Source organism: Biomphalaria glabrata, chromosome 6 (assembly GCF_947242115.1).
Source record: "Biomphalaria glabrata chromosome 6, xgBioGlab47.1, whole genome shotgun sequence".
Classification (NCBI taxonomy): Eukaryota; Metazoa; Mollusca; class Gastropoda; family Planorbidae; genus Biomphalaria; species Biomphalaria glabrata.
This window is the reverse complement of record NC_074716.1, coordinates 24078868-24095581: the sequence shown is the minus strand read 5'-3', so window position 1 is coordinate 24095581 and position 16714 is coordinate 24078868. Positions and strand designations below refer to the sequence as shown.

The following is a 16714-nucleotide window of genomic DNA, read 5'->3' as shown; positions in this document are numbered from 1 at the left end:
GCTGGCTGGCATCACCGACTATCGTCATGAGGTCGAAGCAGCGACCACGATATCTCCTCAAGCGTAGACTTGCCAACTGGAAGAAGAGGAAGCGACGACCACGGGAAACTGTGCAGATGGATTTGTGGGCAACAGGCACCCTAACGTCTGTGGTTCCCACAGATCGACCTCCACCTGAACTGTCAAAGCTCCACTGCAGTGTTTCTTTTCGGGACGAAAAGTGCTAAGACGGGGGCAATGTTATGACTTTGCCATGCGCACCACCATCCAGGCTAGTGCAGAGATGCGCACTTCTAGTAACCAAACTAGAACAGGATGTTGACATGAAGAGACTAACGATTTCCTCCCAAGGAGAGAGCCAATATGGAGATGGTGTACTCAAGGCAGATGCCCTTTGTGTTTGTCATGTCTCTATGTAAATAAACGTGTATGTCCTCGTTGAGTTGCCTCACTTATGTTATTACAATATATTCTCCAAATTGCATAGATCTAAATATTTATTGGTATGTATGTTAAAAAAGTTTGTAAAATTTGTAATTAAATTTTTTAGTTTGTAACTAAAAAAAAAAAATTAAACTAGGATTTTAACTAGACTTTTTTTTTTAATTAAACTTTGGCCTTAACTAATTTTTTTTAGTTAAACTAAAAGTTAGCAACTTTTTAGTTAACTTTTGCCCATCACTACAATTAGTTACAAGGGGATAGAGGTATAAACATTTGTTATGATTAGTTACAAGGGGAAAAGGATCTGGATATTTGTTACGTAACAAAATAAAACAATATGTTAATGAATTTATTTTAAGACCCTTAAGTAACTGTTAGAATTAAAGAACAAAAGGAAAGAAAAACAAGGTTACAAAGACAGTTTGTGTGGAAACACAAACTCAAAATCGGCCCCGGTCGGCCCCCGAAGTAGTCCATCCAGGCAGGTAAAAAGGCTGATTTCAATATTTTCAGTAAAAATATCTGAATGAAATTTTATAAACGGCAAATGACTGAGAAGAATGGACAAAGAAGGTTGACAGATCATGTCAACGGTCTAGCAGACTAAGGGATAGTAATAAGTGAAAGTGAACTTAAATGTGAACCTGGCCTAATAGATGTCATATAATGAATATCTAATGGATCTAATTGTTTTGTAAAGGGTTAATCTCTTATTCAAAGCCTCAAGAAATAAGAAATATGTTGCTTAAAACAAATTCCTTTGGTTAAGTGTCCTATGTTGACATACCGGTACTGTAGTTCATGAGATAACATAAATAACTACGTATTGATTGTTGTTTTAAAATATGTTTCACTTATAATAAATAGATTTGTTCTCTTTTTTAAAAAAAAGTTTTTAAAAATGTATAGCTGTATTAGTCAATATGACAGAACTTACTTTACTTAGCAATACATTGGTAAAATAAAATATTTGACAAAAAATCTGCACCGTTAGCATAAATGTGTTAAGCATATGGTAAATAGTCATCTCCCTTACTAAATAGCCTCCTGTGTCTGTTACTATTATTAGTGAATAGTTGTAAAAATGGTGTATTTTTATTAAAAAACAAACAACAACTGCTTGCATGGTTGATTTTCAAAATTCAATTTCATACGTTCTCACTAACTCATCCCTCCCCTACGGGTCCACAAAACTGAATGGACCAGTGCCTGCTAAAGTATGAAAGAAATATCGACAAATATTAAAATACTTTTTTTAGTAGGAGCTTCGCTTATATAGATTGAGATTGCATTAATTATTCTTGAATCGATCATAACTGTACACAATCGCGTAAATTACTCTGATGATACTGCAACTTTTACGCGTTTGTTTTGTTGCATGTTGAGAAGAGTCCAATTCGCTTTTTGGGAGGAGAGCACCGTTCAATCCCCTCCGTATCTTTTATTATTGCAAGGGTTATCTTCCATTAGTTTAATGTATTTCCAATTTTCCATATAAAATAATTAGGTGTGTATACGAGTAATTGATTAATTAATAGGTTAATTATTTTGGATTCATGTGTTGTCATCAACAATAAATAATTGTGCCACGTTTCAACTTGATCCGACAATGGGAAGTGGGAGAAATAACGTGTATACAGTTTTGACAGACAGACAAAGTGAGTTGATATAAGTTTGGTAAAAAGCAATTCAAAGTAACCAGATAATACAGAGGGACATTGGATGGGTTAAGAAGAAAGTGTGTAGAGACAGGTCCTTAAAAGGTCAAGGGTTATGTATAATAACTTTAGACGTTATATATTTATGGGTTATTAAGAATAGTGCTGTTATAATGTACAACACGGTCTTTAAATCTATCCATTTTCAAGCCTGGTGCCTCACTGAGTAGGCCCTTAATTACATACTGATATAGTAATGTACAGCATGAGAGTTTAAAAAAAATAGTTTAGTGTTAATTTGAGCTTGACGCAATGTTCAACATAAACTGTAGCTCTATGGCTCGAGAATGTTATTTACAAGTAGATGAAACTGGTTCTTAAGTGACGATTTGCCATACACTTGAGTTCCTGTGAGCAACCAACTTCTGAATATGGTTTGCTGTTTGAAACTCCTAGCACAAGATTTAATGAACAAACAAGTCCAGGTGTTTTAAAAATGTGAAGACAAGAGAAACTTTTTATGAGAAGTACATTTGTATTAGATCAAATCTAAGCATATATAATGTAAACAAAAGTATCACTGCAGTAAGAACACACCAGACTAGTAATACAATCTAAATACAACTGCATTTCCCATAGAAACTTAAGTGACCGATTGACATGCTTGTTTCGTCTTATCCACTTGGATAATGTCAACAGAACTTGACGATATGTGCTGCTAATATTGACACTAACACTTTAATGTCTATAGCACTGTCCAGTAACTTGATGCTGGCTCAAAACGTTACGAGAACAGAGAAAAAAATTAGAATAGAAGAGTTGAAAGGTCAAACTAATCAGAAGAGTTGAAAGGTCAAACTAATCAGAAGAGTTGAAAGACAAACTAATCAGAAGAGTTGAAAGGTCAAACTAATCAGAAGAGTTGAAAGACAAACTAATCAGAAGAGTTGAAAGGTCAAACTAATCAGAAGAGTTGAAAGGACAAACTAATCAGAAGAGTTGAAAGTTCAAACTAATCAGAAGAGTTGAAAGACAAACTAATCAGAAGAGTTGAAAGGTCAAACTAATCAGAAGAGTTGAAAGGTCAAACTAATCAGAAGAGTTGAAAGGTCATACTAATCAGAAGAGTTGAAAGACAAACTAATCAGAAGAGTTGAAAGGTCAAACTAATCAGAAGAGTTGAAAGACAAACTAATCAGAAGAGTTGAAAGACAAACTAATCAGAAGAGTTGAAAGGTCAAACTAATCAGAAGAGTTGAAAGACAAACTAATCAGAAGAGTTGAAAGTTCAAACTAATCAGAAGAGTTGAAAGACAAACTAATCAGAAGAGTTGAAAGACAAACTAATCAGAAGAGTTGAAAGGTCAAACTAATCAGAAGAGTTGAAAGGACAAACTAATCAGAAGAGTTGAAAGACAAACTAATCAGAAGAGTTGAAAGACAAACTAATCAGAAGAGTTGAAAAGTTCAAACTAATCAGAAGAGTTGAAAGGTCAAACTAAACAGAAGAGTTGGAAGACAAACTAATCAGAAGAGTTGAAAGTTCAAACTAATCAGAGAGTTGAAAGGTCAAACTAATCAGAAGAGTTGAAAGGTCAAACTAATCAGAAGAGTTGAAAGGTCAAACTAATCAGAAGAGTTGAAAGACTAACTAATCAGAAGAGTTGAAAGGACAAACTAATCAGAAGAGTTGAAAGACAAACTAATCAGAAGAGTTGAAAGGTCAAACTAATCAGAAGAGTTGAAAGGACAAACTAATCAAAAAGTAAGTTACGAACAGGTGGGCGAGGTGGCTGAGTGGTCAAGCGCTTGGCTTTCAAACAGAGGGGTCTCCTCGGGTTCGAATTTGAATTTCGGAATTTTTAAGGGCGTACCTGACATTAGTTGAAAAAGTAAAGGTCGTTGTGATGGCCACACCTTGGACTACAGAAACAGACAAGCTTTACAGCATATGACCAATAGATGGAAAGGTGTGAAAAAGGTACTTTCCATGGGCCTGGTGCGTTTTTATGGTGATTTCGGCGTTTGTGATGAATTATCCTATATGTGTTTTAGAAGTGGTTTCAATACTTTAACTAAAGTGGATGTTAACATTTCTAATTATGAAATTCACACTGTTCTGGACTTTCATATCAAGTTTCAGACGAGGCACGTAGCGGTATAATGGTCCCGTTGTGGTAAATAAATAGATGGTCAATGATCATGTAAATAGTTTTATAGAGCATTTGAAAAGTGCTTCGCTTGATTGGCATTAATTCCTTGTCTTTAATTGGATCCATTTGACTGCTGGAACCTTCTATGAACCTTCTATGAAAGAAAAGTCAGCTATCATAACATTATAAAACCTAGTTGTTCATATAGGCCTAATGTGTCACTGTCGGATCCGGCGGGTGGGAGTCGGTAGGGGCGATCACATCAATCAACAAACTGGGAGGACGTATTTTTTGTGTGTAGAAATTACACAAATTGTGTAAAAAAATAAATTAAGTATCTTAAATTATCTTGATCACCTTTTTTTTATGTTTCAATGTATTTTTATATTGCATCAGCCCTCCCCCCGCCACCTATCAATAATTGATTTGTATGTCATCTGTAGTCGGATGCAATATGTTTATAATGGACGACGGCCTGACATTCACGGAAGGTTTTTCTAGTATTCCGCTGTCTGCTGACGATGTCGTCTGGTGCGTACATTCTGTAACAGGATCGGAACCAGATAAGTCAGTTTCTGGGGTCTGGTCTTTAGTCTTCTTCTTCACCTTTTTGAGCTTTGGTAGGCGTACTGCAGGTTTGTAAGACTTCCTTTGCTCTGACCGAGCTGATTTCAGTGGTAGCTCCTGTATGGTACACGACACGACCACCGGCCCTTCAAGTTGTTTCTCAAGCGACATCATTGTATCGTCGTCACTGTGGTCATCTGGCTCATTGCTCAGCTTGAACGTGTGTCCGCCATACCTCGGAGCAGCGCCCCCAGCGCTAGTTACCTGGGCTACCTCGTCCGGAAATGCGCTGTCACTAATGTTCACAAGCCCCGGATGAGACCAGTGCTTGCCCCTTCGGGAACTATCTCCTCTTGACGCTCGAGACATGTTGGAGTTTTGTTCCCAGGCTTTCAATAACGATTGTTCCCCTTGCGTAGGCTTCGTATGTGACCAGAATGGACGTCCTTTCACCATTGGAAACTGGACATGGGACTTGCTGAGGATCTCATTGACGGGTCTGGCACAAAGGTTGTCCAGCCATGGATTGTTGGTGCTGTGTCTTAGAGTGCTGACAAATAAAATAAAAATAAATTAGCTGACAGCGAAGCAGATAAAGACTAACAAAATTAATGAAACAATTGATATTCGTTCGAAAACATTTGTCTGCTTTCTGTCAGAATGTTACAATAAGTTTTGAAACGAGTTACGTGGGGGAAAGGGAGGGAAAGAAGTAACAGAAATTAAATGTAAAAGACCATTCCTCCTTGAATAATCTGATGACTTCTTGTAAGAGCGACGACGTTTCTATTAATAACTAATGAATGAAAGATTTAAAAAAATGAAAAGCGCATGTACAAGTCTACTCAAAGTGAAATAAATGTAAATTTCATGAATAAGATCCAATATTAAAAGACAGTGGTCTAGATTAATATACTAAATCTGGATAGTGGTGTAGAGTGTAGAGGATTATAGTTTGGTGATGGGCTTTTTACCAATCAGACAGAGTAAGTTGTTATAAATTTTGTAAAAACAACTCTGCATTTCCCATATATCCTAAAGCTCACCTCGCTAACCGACAATTCATTGATACATTCCAATCAAAATATTATTTGAATTGGATTTTTTATTTTTTTATCTGTTATTTTCATTATATTAGTTTCACTACTGATAAACTTTATTGATTTAGGACTATTAAAAATTAATTCTTAAAAGTATATATTTAATTAATATTTGTTTTTAAACTGGTAAAAAGAAAAAAAAAACTCAACGCAAGCGTTTGCTCTATTTAATTGGACATACATTTCAATTGTATCAAATAAAAATATATTTTAATGACAATTTCTGAAAGATGCTGACAAACTGGGCTTTTTATTTTTTACGTAACTTACTCTTTAAAATAAACTCATAGCGGGATTGCGCCCCTTTGAACTTATCGTAAACGTTGGTTTAGATTAGTCCCATTCGGCATAGGATTGAAATAGGTCAAATGCAAGTAATAAAAAAAATCTGAATGATCCGCAGGGGCCGCCCACAAATTTTTAAAGATTAATTCACTTCATCTTATTTTCATTAATAAGTAATGTTGAGAATTATACCATAAGGATTTTCTGCAGCGAAAATATATCTTGATGCTCGTCACGGGAGACTAATCGCCACAGTAGGCCTGAACACTGAACCGTGACGTGACAAACTATGGTCAGGGAAGACCAATCACTATAAGAGGTATCATAACTGTGGGCAGTTTAGACCAATAGCTCGTTGCCACGTCACAGGTCGTCACGATCGGAAGGTCCGTAATTCTTCTTCTGGACAGGACTGCCCTTTATTTTGCTTTATTTAATCCACCATTTAATCTCAATAAACTTTGGTCCACTGTTTGGCCTTTATCTATGTACATTATATGTATGCACTGCCGGTAAACAACCACTTTGTCCGCACGAGATACGGAAAACTATGTAGGTCGAAACAGGGTTTGCGTAGTCATTGGAAACAGTGCACTCATCCTTAACATTCGTCAATGAATACATTGCCATTACTATGCGTGTGCCTCGTTGTTTTGGTGTGACTATTCAAACGACTTGAGTTATTTACCTGTCTCCATTCCTAGTAGAGAGGAAATAATAGCCCAAAACATGTTTACCACTAATATGATTGGTAGGCCTATAGGTGTCATCATTGAATACCTGCAGAAGAAACAATACCATAGAACAATTCTGAAGTGAATAACAGTACGTTTGATTATATCTTACAACGTCAAAGAAGGAGTAGCTGCCTGGTCGTGTGGTATGCACTCCGAACTGACGTTCGGTGGTCTCTAAGGTTTGAACACTGTCTACTGTTGTCCTGTGGAAGGTTAGGATTGGATGTAATTAGCTTTAAAATCTGAAAGAACATCCAAAACGTAAAAAAAAAAAACAAGGTTACAAAGACAGTTTGTGTGGAAACACAAACTCAAAATCGGCCCCTGAAGTGGTCCACCCAGGCAGGTAAAAAGGCAGGTATCAATATTTTCAGAAAGAACATCAGAATTAAATTCTATCAAAGACAAATGGCAGAGAAGAATGGAGAAAAAAGGTTGACAGATCCTGTGTGGTGCCCCAGGGGTCCAGCAGCCCAAAGGATAAGTAAAAGTGAATGTGAAGTTAAATGCGAACCTGGCCTAACTGATGTCTTATAATGAATATTTAATTGATCTAATTGTTTTAAAAAGGGTCAATCTCTTATGCAAATCCTCAAAAAAAAAAAAAAAGAAAAAAAAAACATTTCCGTAAAAAAAAAAATTCCTTTAGTTTAGTGTTTTATGATTTCTAGGTGGCGCTACAGTTCACGCGATAATATGAAAACCTACTTATTAATTTTTGTTTTAAATTATGTCCAACTTATATGCATACTAAATAGATTTTTTTCTCTTAAAAAAACAAACAAATATTATTTTTGAGTAAATGTAGTAGTAAGTATGACAAAACTAACATAAAATAGTAATGCAAATGTAAAAAAAAAGAATTTTTAAACAAAAAGTCTAAAACCATTTGCATAAATGTGTTAAAAATATGGTAAATAGTTATCTCCCCTACTAGAGAGCCTACCGTGTTAGTTACAATTATTAGTGAATAGTTGTAAAAGTGGTGTATTTTAATGGAAAAAAAGTGCCAACGGTAGAGATTCAGATATAAGTGACAGAACTTTTCCTGTGAGGGAGTGTTGCTAGAGGGCTAAAAAAGGAATACTTAAAATTCTCCCCTCCTACAAAAATATTTGTATATATAGATACCTGCATGATTCGGCTGTATATTACTTTTTATTGGTATATGATGACAAATATCATTGCATGGCTTCTACTATTTAAACACAAAGAAATAAGTGGATTCAGTTCTGTTTTGGTAAGTTTGTGACGTGGCTCCAGATAGCTAATCCAGTAATACAAGCTGGCATATTTATGATGTCAAATTAAATAACAATTTGAATCCGAAGCTACAAGCCTTTTCTTTAAATAAAATAAATCTCACTCATTCCAAAAGATCTATAGACATTCCATTTCAGTGTAACGGCTATGTGTTCGATTTTGAAGATTAATGAATAGTGCAGTGTTTCACATTACACAGTACCTGCATATTTGTCCACTCCTGATGCAGACAAATCCATTGTTCGCCGGCGTCTAATTAAGTTTTCTTGACGTCTTATGCGCCTGTCCTCTACTAGGGTTTTTTTCCGCGTTCTTATTGAGAGCTTTCCAAGACTCCAACTGTCTCTTCCAGAGGTAATCTACTGCCAGCTACTTTCTTCTGTGCCACTGAAGGCAAAATGGCGCCTGAGTTGATGTTTATAGCACTTACGAGTGGTACCTCAGTTAGCCCGTTTTACTTTAAGCTAGCCAAAAAAGATTTTCCTTGGCATGCGTTTGTCCCCTATGCGGGATAAGTGTCTGACCCAGCGAAGCTGTTGAATGATTAGTGCTTCTGTACTGTCCACACCGGCCTCCAGCAGAACATGGCTATTTGCAAGATAGTCATGCAAGAGAATGCCCATTAAGGAGCGAATGTCCATTTGATTGAAGCGTTCAAGGAGCCTTCTAATAGAACACGCAGTATATGTCAGTGTATCAATAACAAAAACATAATTTCATATACATGATGTGATAGGATTCTCCATCCTTACTTTGAACACACTCCAATCCATTCAGTTTCCACACGTTCCCCCTCCCCACCTTTACGTCATCCTTTCCTCTTGTGTAAAACTCACACGTACAGTTTAAAACTCAACTATTCATTCATTCCCTAAAAATAGAATCTAATTTTATGCTAACCTTAGTAATACATTAGTCCAAATATCCTATATACACACTTCAAAACAAGTTTCAAATAATTTTGAATAGTATCTTACAAATTTAATTGGCATACTTTACCTGTGTAAGAAATATTTGCCTTGGTCCAGGTAGACCTGAGTAGCCTCTGCGTTGACCACCAAGCACAGGGGTAGAGACTGGACACCTGTACCTGTCTGCAGGAGTTGAGGCATTGTACACCTTCACTCTATCTTCATTGGCAGGTGCATTGTATAGCTTGATTATATCTTCCGGTGTATCACCTGGCCTGCAGAGCTTCATCTTATCCAGAGACGTGTAACTAATGTTCTCAAATACAGTGGACATTTTGGTGACCGATTAATGAGACAGACCTCTGTGTTTCTAAACAAAAGAAACTATCTATCCAGACAGAACTGATCACATGCAAATGTAGTCAATCCTCCAGGGAGAAATTTCAATTCATATCTGAAAAGAATCTATAAAAATACTTTAAAAAAAACAAAAAAAAACAAAGGCCATAAAAGGGAAAGAGCTGCATATTTACAGCTATAAATCTCAATGCTGAAAGATTTATCTTCCATTTTCGATATCATTACAAAATTAAGTATCACTAATTAACTAATTTGTTATTTTTAGCGGCTCCCGAAAGGAGAAAAGACGCAATTAGTTTGGTGTGGCCTGTCTGTCCGTCTGTCTGTCCCTTATAGATCTCGTAAACTAGAAAAGACAGTGAAAATCCGACATCATAATATTTTAGTCCATTCAAAGTTCTGATGCAACGGCTACTTTTTTCTTTTCTAAAAGCGAAAAATCTAATTTTTTAATCACTTATACAAGCAGTTTTTTCATAAAAATACACCACTTTTACAATTATTCACTATTAATAGTAACACATTTATGCAAATGGTTTTAGACTTTTTGTTCAAAATTTTTTTTTTTTTACATTTGCATTGCTACGTTATGTAAGTTCTGTTATTTAAGTTCTGTCAAACTAACTACTACATTTACCCGAAAAAAACTTTTTTTAAGAAAAAAAAAATCTATTTAGTCTGCATATAAGTTGGACAACAATTAATAGGTAGGTTTTCATATTATCGCGTGAACTGCACGTGCAACTCTATAGCCATAGGACACACAACTAAAGGACATTTTTTTACGGAATTTTTTTTTTTTTTTGAGGATTTGAATAAGAGATAGACCCTTTACAAAACAATTATTCATTATAAGACATCAGTTAGGCAATGTTCACATTTAACTTATCAGTTACCTTCACCTATCCTTTGGTCTGCTGGACCGCTGGGGCACAACACAAGATCTGTCAACCTTCTTTCTCCATTCTTATCTGTCATTTGTCTTTAATAGAATTTTATTCTGATGTTCTTTCTGAAAATATTTTGCCTTTTTACCTGCCTGGGTGGACCACTTCGTGGCCCGATTTCGAGTTTGTGTTTCCACACAAACTGTCTTTGTAATCTTGTTTGTTTAAATTTCTTTATGTTTTGTCCGGAACAATAAATAATTGTGCAACGTTTCAACTTGATCCTCCAAGAATGGGAAGAGAAAGAAATCACGTGTTCACAACCTGTACCAGACTGACAGTGTATGTTAATATAAACCATGTACAAAAATCGCAAAAAGTATAATTAACAAAATTAATTAAAAGAAATGGAATATACATTTTTTAAAATTTTATTTGTGTAGGCTACTATCTTATATTCTAAAGTACCAGGTGACTGAGCCTTGCTCGGTTGAATCATTTCATAAGGAAGGATAGTCATTTTGGAAATATTTGTGCAATTAGGAAAATGAACGATCGGGTCAAGACTACCAATTAGAAAAGCTTTGTGTTCTGTTAGTTCTCAATGTAATTGTGCAATGCGATTCAATAGAAAGTCTCTTTGGTCCTCCAAAAGTGCAGACAAACCAGAGCTCACGTCGTGTGGTCTTACATCTTCTGCGTAAAGTTATTGGACTATTAGTGGCTAAGAAGAAAGTCTTTGCAGTCTAACTTCTCAAATGGTTACGTTCAGACATTCAATATTGCAATTAGTATATTCAGTATAAAGTACCCATGTCTCAGATCCGATAGAAGAATTGAGAGAACCACTGCTTGGTAGACACTGATTTTTTGTAGGCAGGCGGGTGATTTATTTCGCCACACTCTTGCTTGGAGGCGTCCAAAATACTACTGGCTCTGATCAGACGCTTATCAACCTCCCTTAAAAGCAATGCGTCATACTATGCCTCCCAGATTTGTGAACTTGTGTACCACGTTAAAAAGCTATCTATTCACGGTCATTTTCGGGGCTGAGTAGATTTTATTGGGTCACTTCTTGAACATGACTTTCGTTTTTCCGAGGTTTATAGTTAAACCAAAAGAAGCGGCAGCGTACGCCAACTCGTTGACCGCTAGCTGGGGATCATATTCCGTATGAGCAAGTAAGGCGTAAAGAAACCGTGTTATGACCATTTCCTTTGTTTTTGGTATGGGACAGTAGACATTGATGATTGAGCACATTGTAATAATTCAACAGCTAAAATAAACTATTACCCTGCATAGTAAGAAAATATTAACTATTCTAAGCTTTCGAAACTGGGAATAGTTAGTCATTTGCTTTGAAAAGAAAACTTGACCAATCAGATTTGTAAATTTTAGCATTTTTGGAAGAAAAAAAAATTAAATTAGCCGATGTATGATTAATTATTGTGTGTTAAATGCTCTATAAATTGTTTGCATATTAAGAGGGCCGTGTAATAGTACATTTATATTGTCTTCTTATCTTATCTTATATAATACAGACGTTACTTCAAAAAAGAAGATGGTTACGTCCTACGCGTCATGCATTTAGTCATGCATATTAACCAATGACTTAAATTCTGCCAAGTCACTGGTTTTCCTTGCTAGCTCAGGCAACCCATTCCATGCTCTAATAGCACTAGGGAAGAAGGAGTATTTGTACAAATTTGTCCTAGCATATGGGACGAGGAATGTGCCTTTATCTTTGTGTCTTTCAGAGTATTTTATTAAATTTTGTTTTTGTATTTGAAGATTATGGTTCAGTGTTTTATGTATGATTGCTACTTTACTTTTGAGCCTTCTGTCCTGAAGGCTTTCTAAATTTAGTGATTTTACTAAAGGTGTTACTCTAGTCAAATGTGAATATTCGTTTGTTATGAATCTCACTGCTCTATTTTGTGTCTGTTCCAGTTTCTTAATGTTTTCTTGAGTTGAGGGGTCCCAAACGGAGGATGCATATTCTATTATTGGCCTAACCAAGGTTAAATAACATTTTAGTTTTATGTTCTTATTTGATTTATAGAAATTTCTTTTAATAAATCCTAATGCTTTGTTTGATTTTTTTGTAGTTTCATCAATATGTGGATTCCATGATAGTTTTTCATTTATTATAACACCTAGGTATTTTGCGTTTTTAGTCTGTGTTACTGGTTTGCCATGAATAAGATAAGTGGAATTAATTTGTTTTAGTTTTTTTGTTACTCTTAACAACTGACATTTTTCTGGGTGGAAAGACATGCTCCAATTTGATTCCCATTTCTGTAATTCATCTAATTCTCTTTGTAAAATATCTGTGTCTTGTGTTGTTTTTATTGTTCTATATATTATGCAATCGTCTGCAAATAATCTGACTTTTGTTCCTGAACTAATGCAATTTGGTAAATCATTTATGTAAATTAAAAATAGTAGTGGACCCAAGACTGTTCCTTGAGGTACACCTGAGTTTACTGTTATCGGTGTTGATTTAGAGCCATTTATTATTACAGTTTGTTCTCTCCCTATCAGAAAATCTTTAATCCACTGATGCAGTGGACCATTAATGCCGAAATATTTTAATTTTTTAAGCAAACTATGGTGGTGAACTTTGTCAAAAGCCTTAGAAAAATCTAGTAAGATAGCATCTATTTGTTCACTATTATCTAAACCTTTTGAAAAATCATCAATTAGTCCTATTAGTTGTGTTTCACATGATCTATATTTCCTAAAGCCATGTTGGTATGGTGTGAGGACATTATGTTTGTCTAAGTGGTTTATGATGTTGCTACATATTATGTGTTCTAGGATTTTACATGTGATGCTGGTAAGTGATACTGGTCTGTAGTTTCCTGGGTCAGATTTTTCTCCTTTTTTAAATAGGGGGGTGACATTAGCTTCTTTCCAGTCCTTTGGTACTCTGCCCTGGTTAAGTGAAGCCTGAAAGAGTATTTTGAACACTGGGGCTAGCTCATTGCTTAGTTCTTTGAGTAATCTAGCTGGAATACCATCAGGTCCAGAAGCTTTATTTGGTTTGGTGTTGGCTAATAGTTTTTGAATTCCATTTTCTTGTACTACTATATCTTCTATGTTGTTTACTTGGTTCAAATTCAGTAATATGTCTTTGTCTCCTGGGGCTGAGAATGCTGATGCAAAGTATTTGTTTAGGATGTTTGCTTTAGTTTCATTATCATTATGTGTTATGTTATGTTCATCTTTTAATGGCGCTATGCCTGTTGTTTCCATTGTCTTAGACTTGGTGTATGACCATAGGTTTTTGTTGTTATCTTTAGATATTACATTGTTTATGTATTCACTCTGCAGCTGTCTGCTTACTTTTTGGGTTAAGTGTTTAATTTTTATATACTTTTTGTAAACTCTTTCTGCATTAGTTTCTTTAAATTTTTTATATAGGTTTACCTTCTGTTTACAAAGCTTCTTTAGTCTATTATTAATCCAGCATTTATTTATTTTGTTTCATGTGTATTTAGTTGGTATATGATTTTCTATAATGCTTTTAAGATGGTTTTTAATGAAATTCCAGAGGTCATCGACTGGTTGGTTAATGTCTTTTTCTAATAAGAATGTTTGTTGAAAGTTTAGTGCAGCTTGGTGTAGTTGTGTCAGGTTACATTTATTCCAGAATAAGATTTTTCTTTTGGGTTTTGTATTGGCTACTGCTTTTATCTGACTGTGTATTTTTATGATCTCATGGTCTGATAGACCAGGGATAATTTCATAATCAACTACTAATCCAGGTCTGTTGGTTAAGAAGAGATCTAATGTGTTGTTTAATCTAGTTGGCTTTTTAATGATTTGATCTAAACTTAGGTTGTGTAAAGTTTCTATGAAAAGCTCATTTATGTCCTTAAGGTTTTGGTGTTTATCTATGGTTAGTGTTTTCCAATTTATATCAGGTAGGTTGAAATCACCCATAATCCAAAAAACTGCATTTTTATTTGTCTCTTTAAGTGTAGTAATCTGATTACATAGTTCCTGCATGTATTCTAAACTAGAATTTGGTGGTCTGTAAATGCTGCCTATTATTAGGGATGTTGAGGTGGTATTAATTTTACAAAATGTTGATTCTACATTTTTTGAGTTAGGTAAGGTAATTTCTTCTGCTATAAGCGTGTTTTTTATTGCTAAAAGAACTCATCCATGATTATCAGCCCTATCTTTTCTAAAAATTTCATAATTACTATTGAAAATTTCTGCATTATAAATTTCAGGATGTAGCCAAGTTTCTGTTCCAGCAATTATGTCTGGTTTCTCACATTCTAATAAAATTTCTAAGTCTGCTGTTTTGTTCCTAATGCTTTGAAAATTTATAACTAAGGTTTTAAGGTATTTTGGTATTACTTCTTTAGTAGGTTTGTTTAGTGAGGCTGTTGTATTAATTTTAGTAGATTTAGGTTTAACAGGAGTGGATCTGGCTAGTGGTTGGTGAGTTTGGTTCGGGATGGTGTTTAGGATGTTGTCCTAATAATGTACTGCAACAAACAACTTAGTGTTAGAATAACGAGACCACAACTCTTACCTTAATCTCCTCTCTAGATTTAATACATGCGACTTAAAAGATTCTACTGACTCTCTAGACACATTTTGTGTGTTGACTACATGATTGTCTATTCACACAATTTCTGCTTTAGTATTGGTTGATAGAATCTTTTAATATATGACAACTGTTTCAAAATTTAAATTAACTTTTAATAAAGATTAAACCTATCCTCCCCCCCCCCTAAAAAAATGCAAATAAATGAGGCCACAAAAAGAAAAGAGGTCTAGAGTCCAATGCCATGATCAAAACGCTTAATGAATAGCATAAAAAAAGTCATATTCTAGGTTTGATCTGTGGATTAGAATACTATACTAAACAGATGACCTTGACATCTTCTGCCTTGTCCAAGTCTGAAAGGGGATCTTTTTACTCTTTTCCCCTCAAAATAAGTCGCTTTACAGACACGTTGAAGAGGGAGACCGACTGAATTATCCCACATGTTAGAGGTTGGAATGGCTTGCCTAAATCATCTTGGAATTCGAAAGACCTAGCAGAGTTGAAGTCTCTAATCAACATGCATGTCTAGATAAAGACATATATATATATATATATATATTGTTTTTTGAAGGAACGTCTGCGATTTATAAGATAATATAGGTCATTTAGGTCATCTAGGCTAAGCGTATTTTCACAAACCAGCGTACTCCCGGAAATCCCTTCGCCAGTCGAATGATGATGATAATTACTATTTTTTATGAGTAACTTGTTTAAAAAATATACTAAAGGCTTTTAACCACTTACTTTTTTCATATTATATTTATATAATATTCGATAGTGTCATACAATATTATGTCCACAAGGAGACAAATATTAGCTAGGAACCCACTATAGTGGTTATCTCCTCAAGTAAACAAATAGTTCTAAGAAAAATGTGTTTTTTTGTACTCACCTATAGAATCAATAAATCTCTCCTTGCTTTGATAGCTGCATTCTTGTGGTACAGTCACAGCGTCCCTCGCCAGACAGATCAATGATGGCATGAAGGTAAGATCCGTTTATAATAGATGAGTCTTGAAAGGAAGGAGACTTTAACGGAAGATAGCCGAAACCTAAGAAATGTACAGAGTTATTGATTTCTATTACTTTCCATTGTATTGAATGTTTCGATAGTTAATAACCAAATAATGAGAATAGCGAAAGCTATACAATATACATTATGTCTAGTGTCTACTATTTCCCATAATCTTTTTTTTATTCTGTAACACACACGAGTGAAGATGTCTAATGAATTGAGCTATGCTTGAACGTCTGTCAATGTTTGTAAATAGATCTACCTAGTAGGTTGACGTTAGATCCTATATAACACATTGCTACAAACAACTTGGTGTTGGAATCACGGGCACACAACTCTTACCCTATTAGATGGACTATATTTGACTTAACGGACACCACTGACACTCTAGACACATTCTGTGTGCTGAAGGTCTATTCACACGTTTCAATAAGTGACTTCATAAACCTGCTGCCGGTCATGGAGCACAACGCTGATTGTGCACTACGGCAAACTAGGCAAACAAAACGTACTTGCAGGGGCGACAACAGTGAGTTTGTTTGCTTAGAACGCTTTTCATTTTAAAGGAACATAACCCTTCAAAACCAGTTTAAGAAAATGGTTGGTGATAAAATAACAGAGAACGTTATTCTAATTAGGCATACATCAAACTGTTTCATTTGAAGAGGGGGTGGGGCGGAAGGGGGTGGGGAGCAGTTATCAGTCTCTATTTACATTCACTATGCTGTTTCCAGAGAGTCCATTACCCTATGGTCTTTGTTCCA

At 35.2% G+C, this 16714-nt stretch overlaps 1 protein-coding gene across 6 annotated transcripts; it reads right to left on the bottom strand.

Annotated features, from left to right (window-relative positions):
* Nucleotides 1–442: 442 nt before the first annotated feature.
* On the bottom strand, nt 443–16422 carry LOC106060546 (uncharacterized). Of its 6 annotated transcripts, none has more exons than XM_013218459.2 (5): nt 16092–16422; nt 15828–15987; nt 9207–9572; nt 6896–6987; nt 443–5372 (listed from the first exon to the last, which is right to left on the bottom strand). In XM_013218459.2, exons 3-5 carry the CDS (start codon nt 9450–9452, stop codon nt 4670–4672), a joined length of 1041 nt encoding a protein of 346 aa, XP_013073913.1. In that variant the 5' UTR covers nt 9453–9572; nt 15828–15987; nt 16092–16422; the 3' UTR covers nt 443–4669. The 6 variants fall into 6 exon arrangements, with proteins under 6 accessions (XP_013073913.1, XP_055889761.1, XP_055889759.1 ...); XM_056033786.1 differs by having other exon boundaries at nt 16213–16422; XM_056033784.1 differs by having other exon boundaries at nt 16293–16422.
* Nucleotides 16423–16714: the final 292 nt, after the last annotated feature.

Excerpts from the sequence above, each read along its gene's own strand:
- LOC106060546 (XM_056033785.1), bottom strand. The coding sequence starts at position 9,452 with ATGTCCACTGTATTTGAGAACATTAGTTACACGTCTCTGGATAAGATG. Across the intron at positions 6,988-9,206 it reads GGCAAATATTTCTTACACAG|GTATTCAATGATGACACCTA; the intron begins GTAAAGTATGCC and ends TTTCTTCTGCAG. Across the intron at positions 5,373-6,895 it reads TCTACTAGGAATGGAGACAG|CACTCTAAGACACAGCACCA; the intron begins GTAAATAACTCA and ends TTTATTTGTCAG.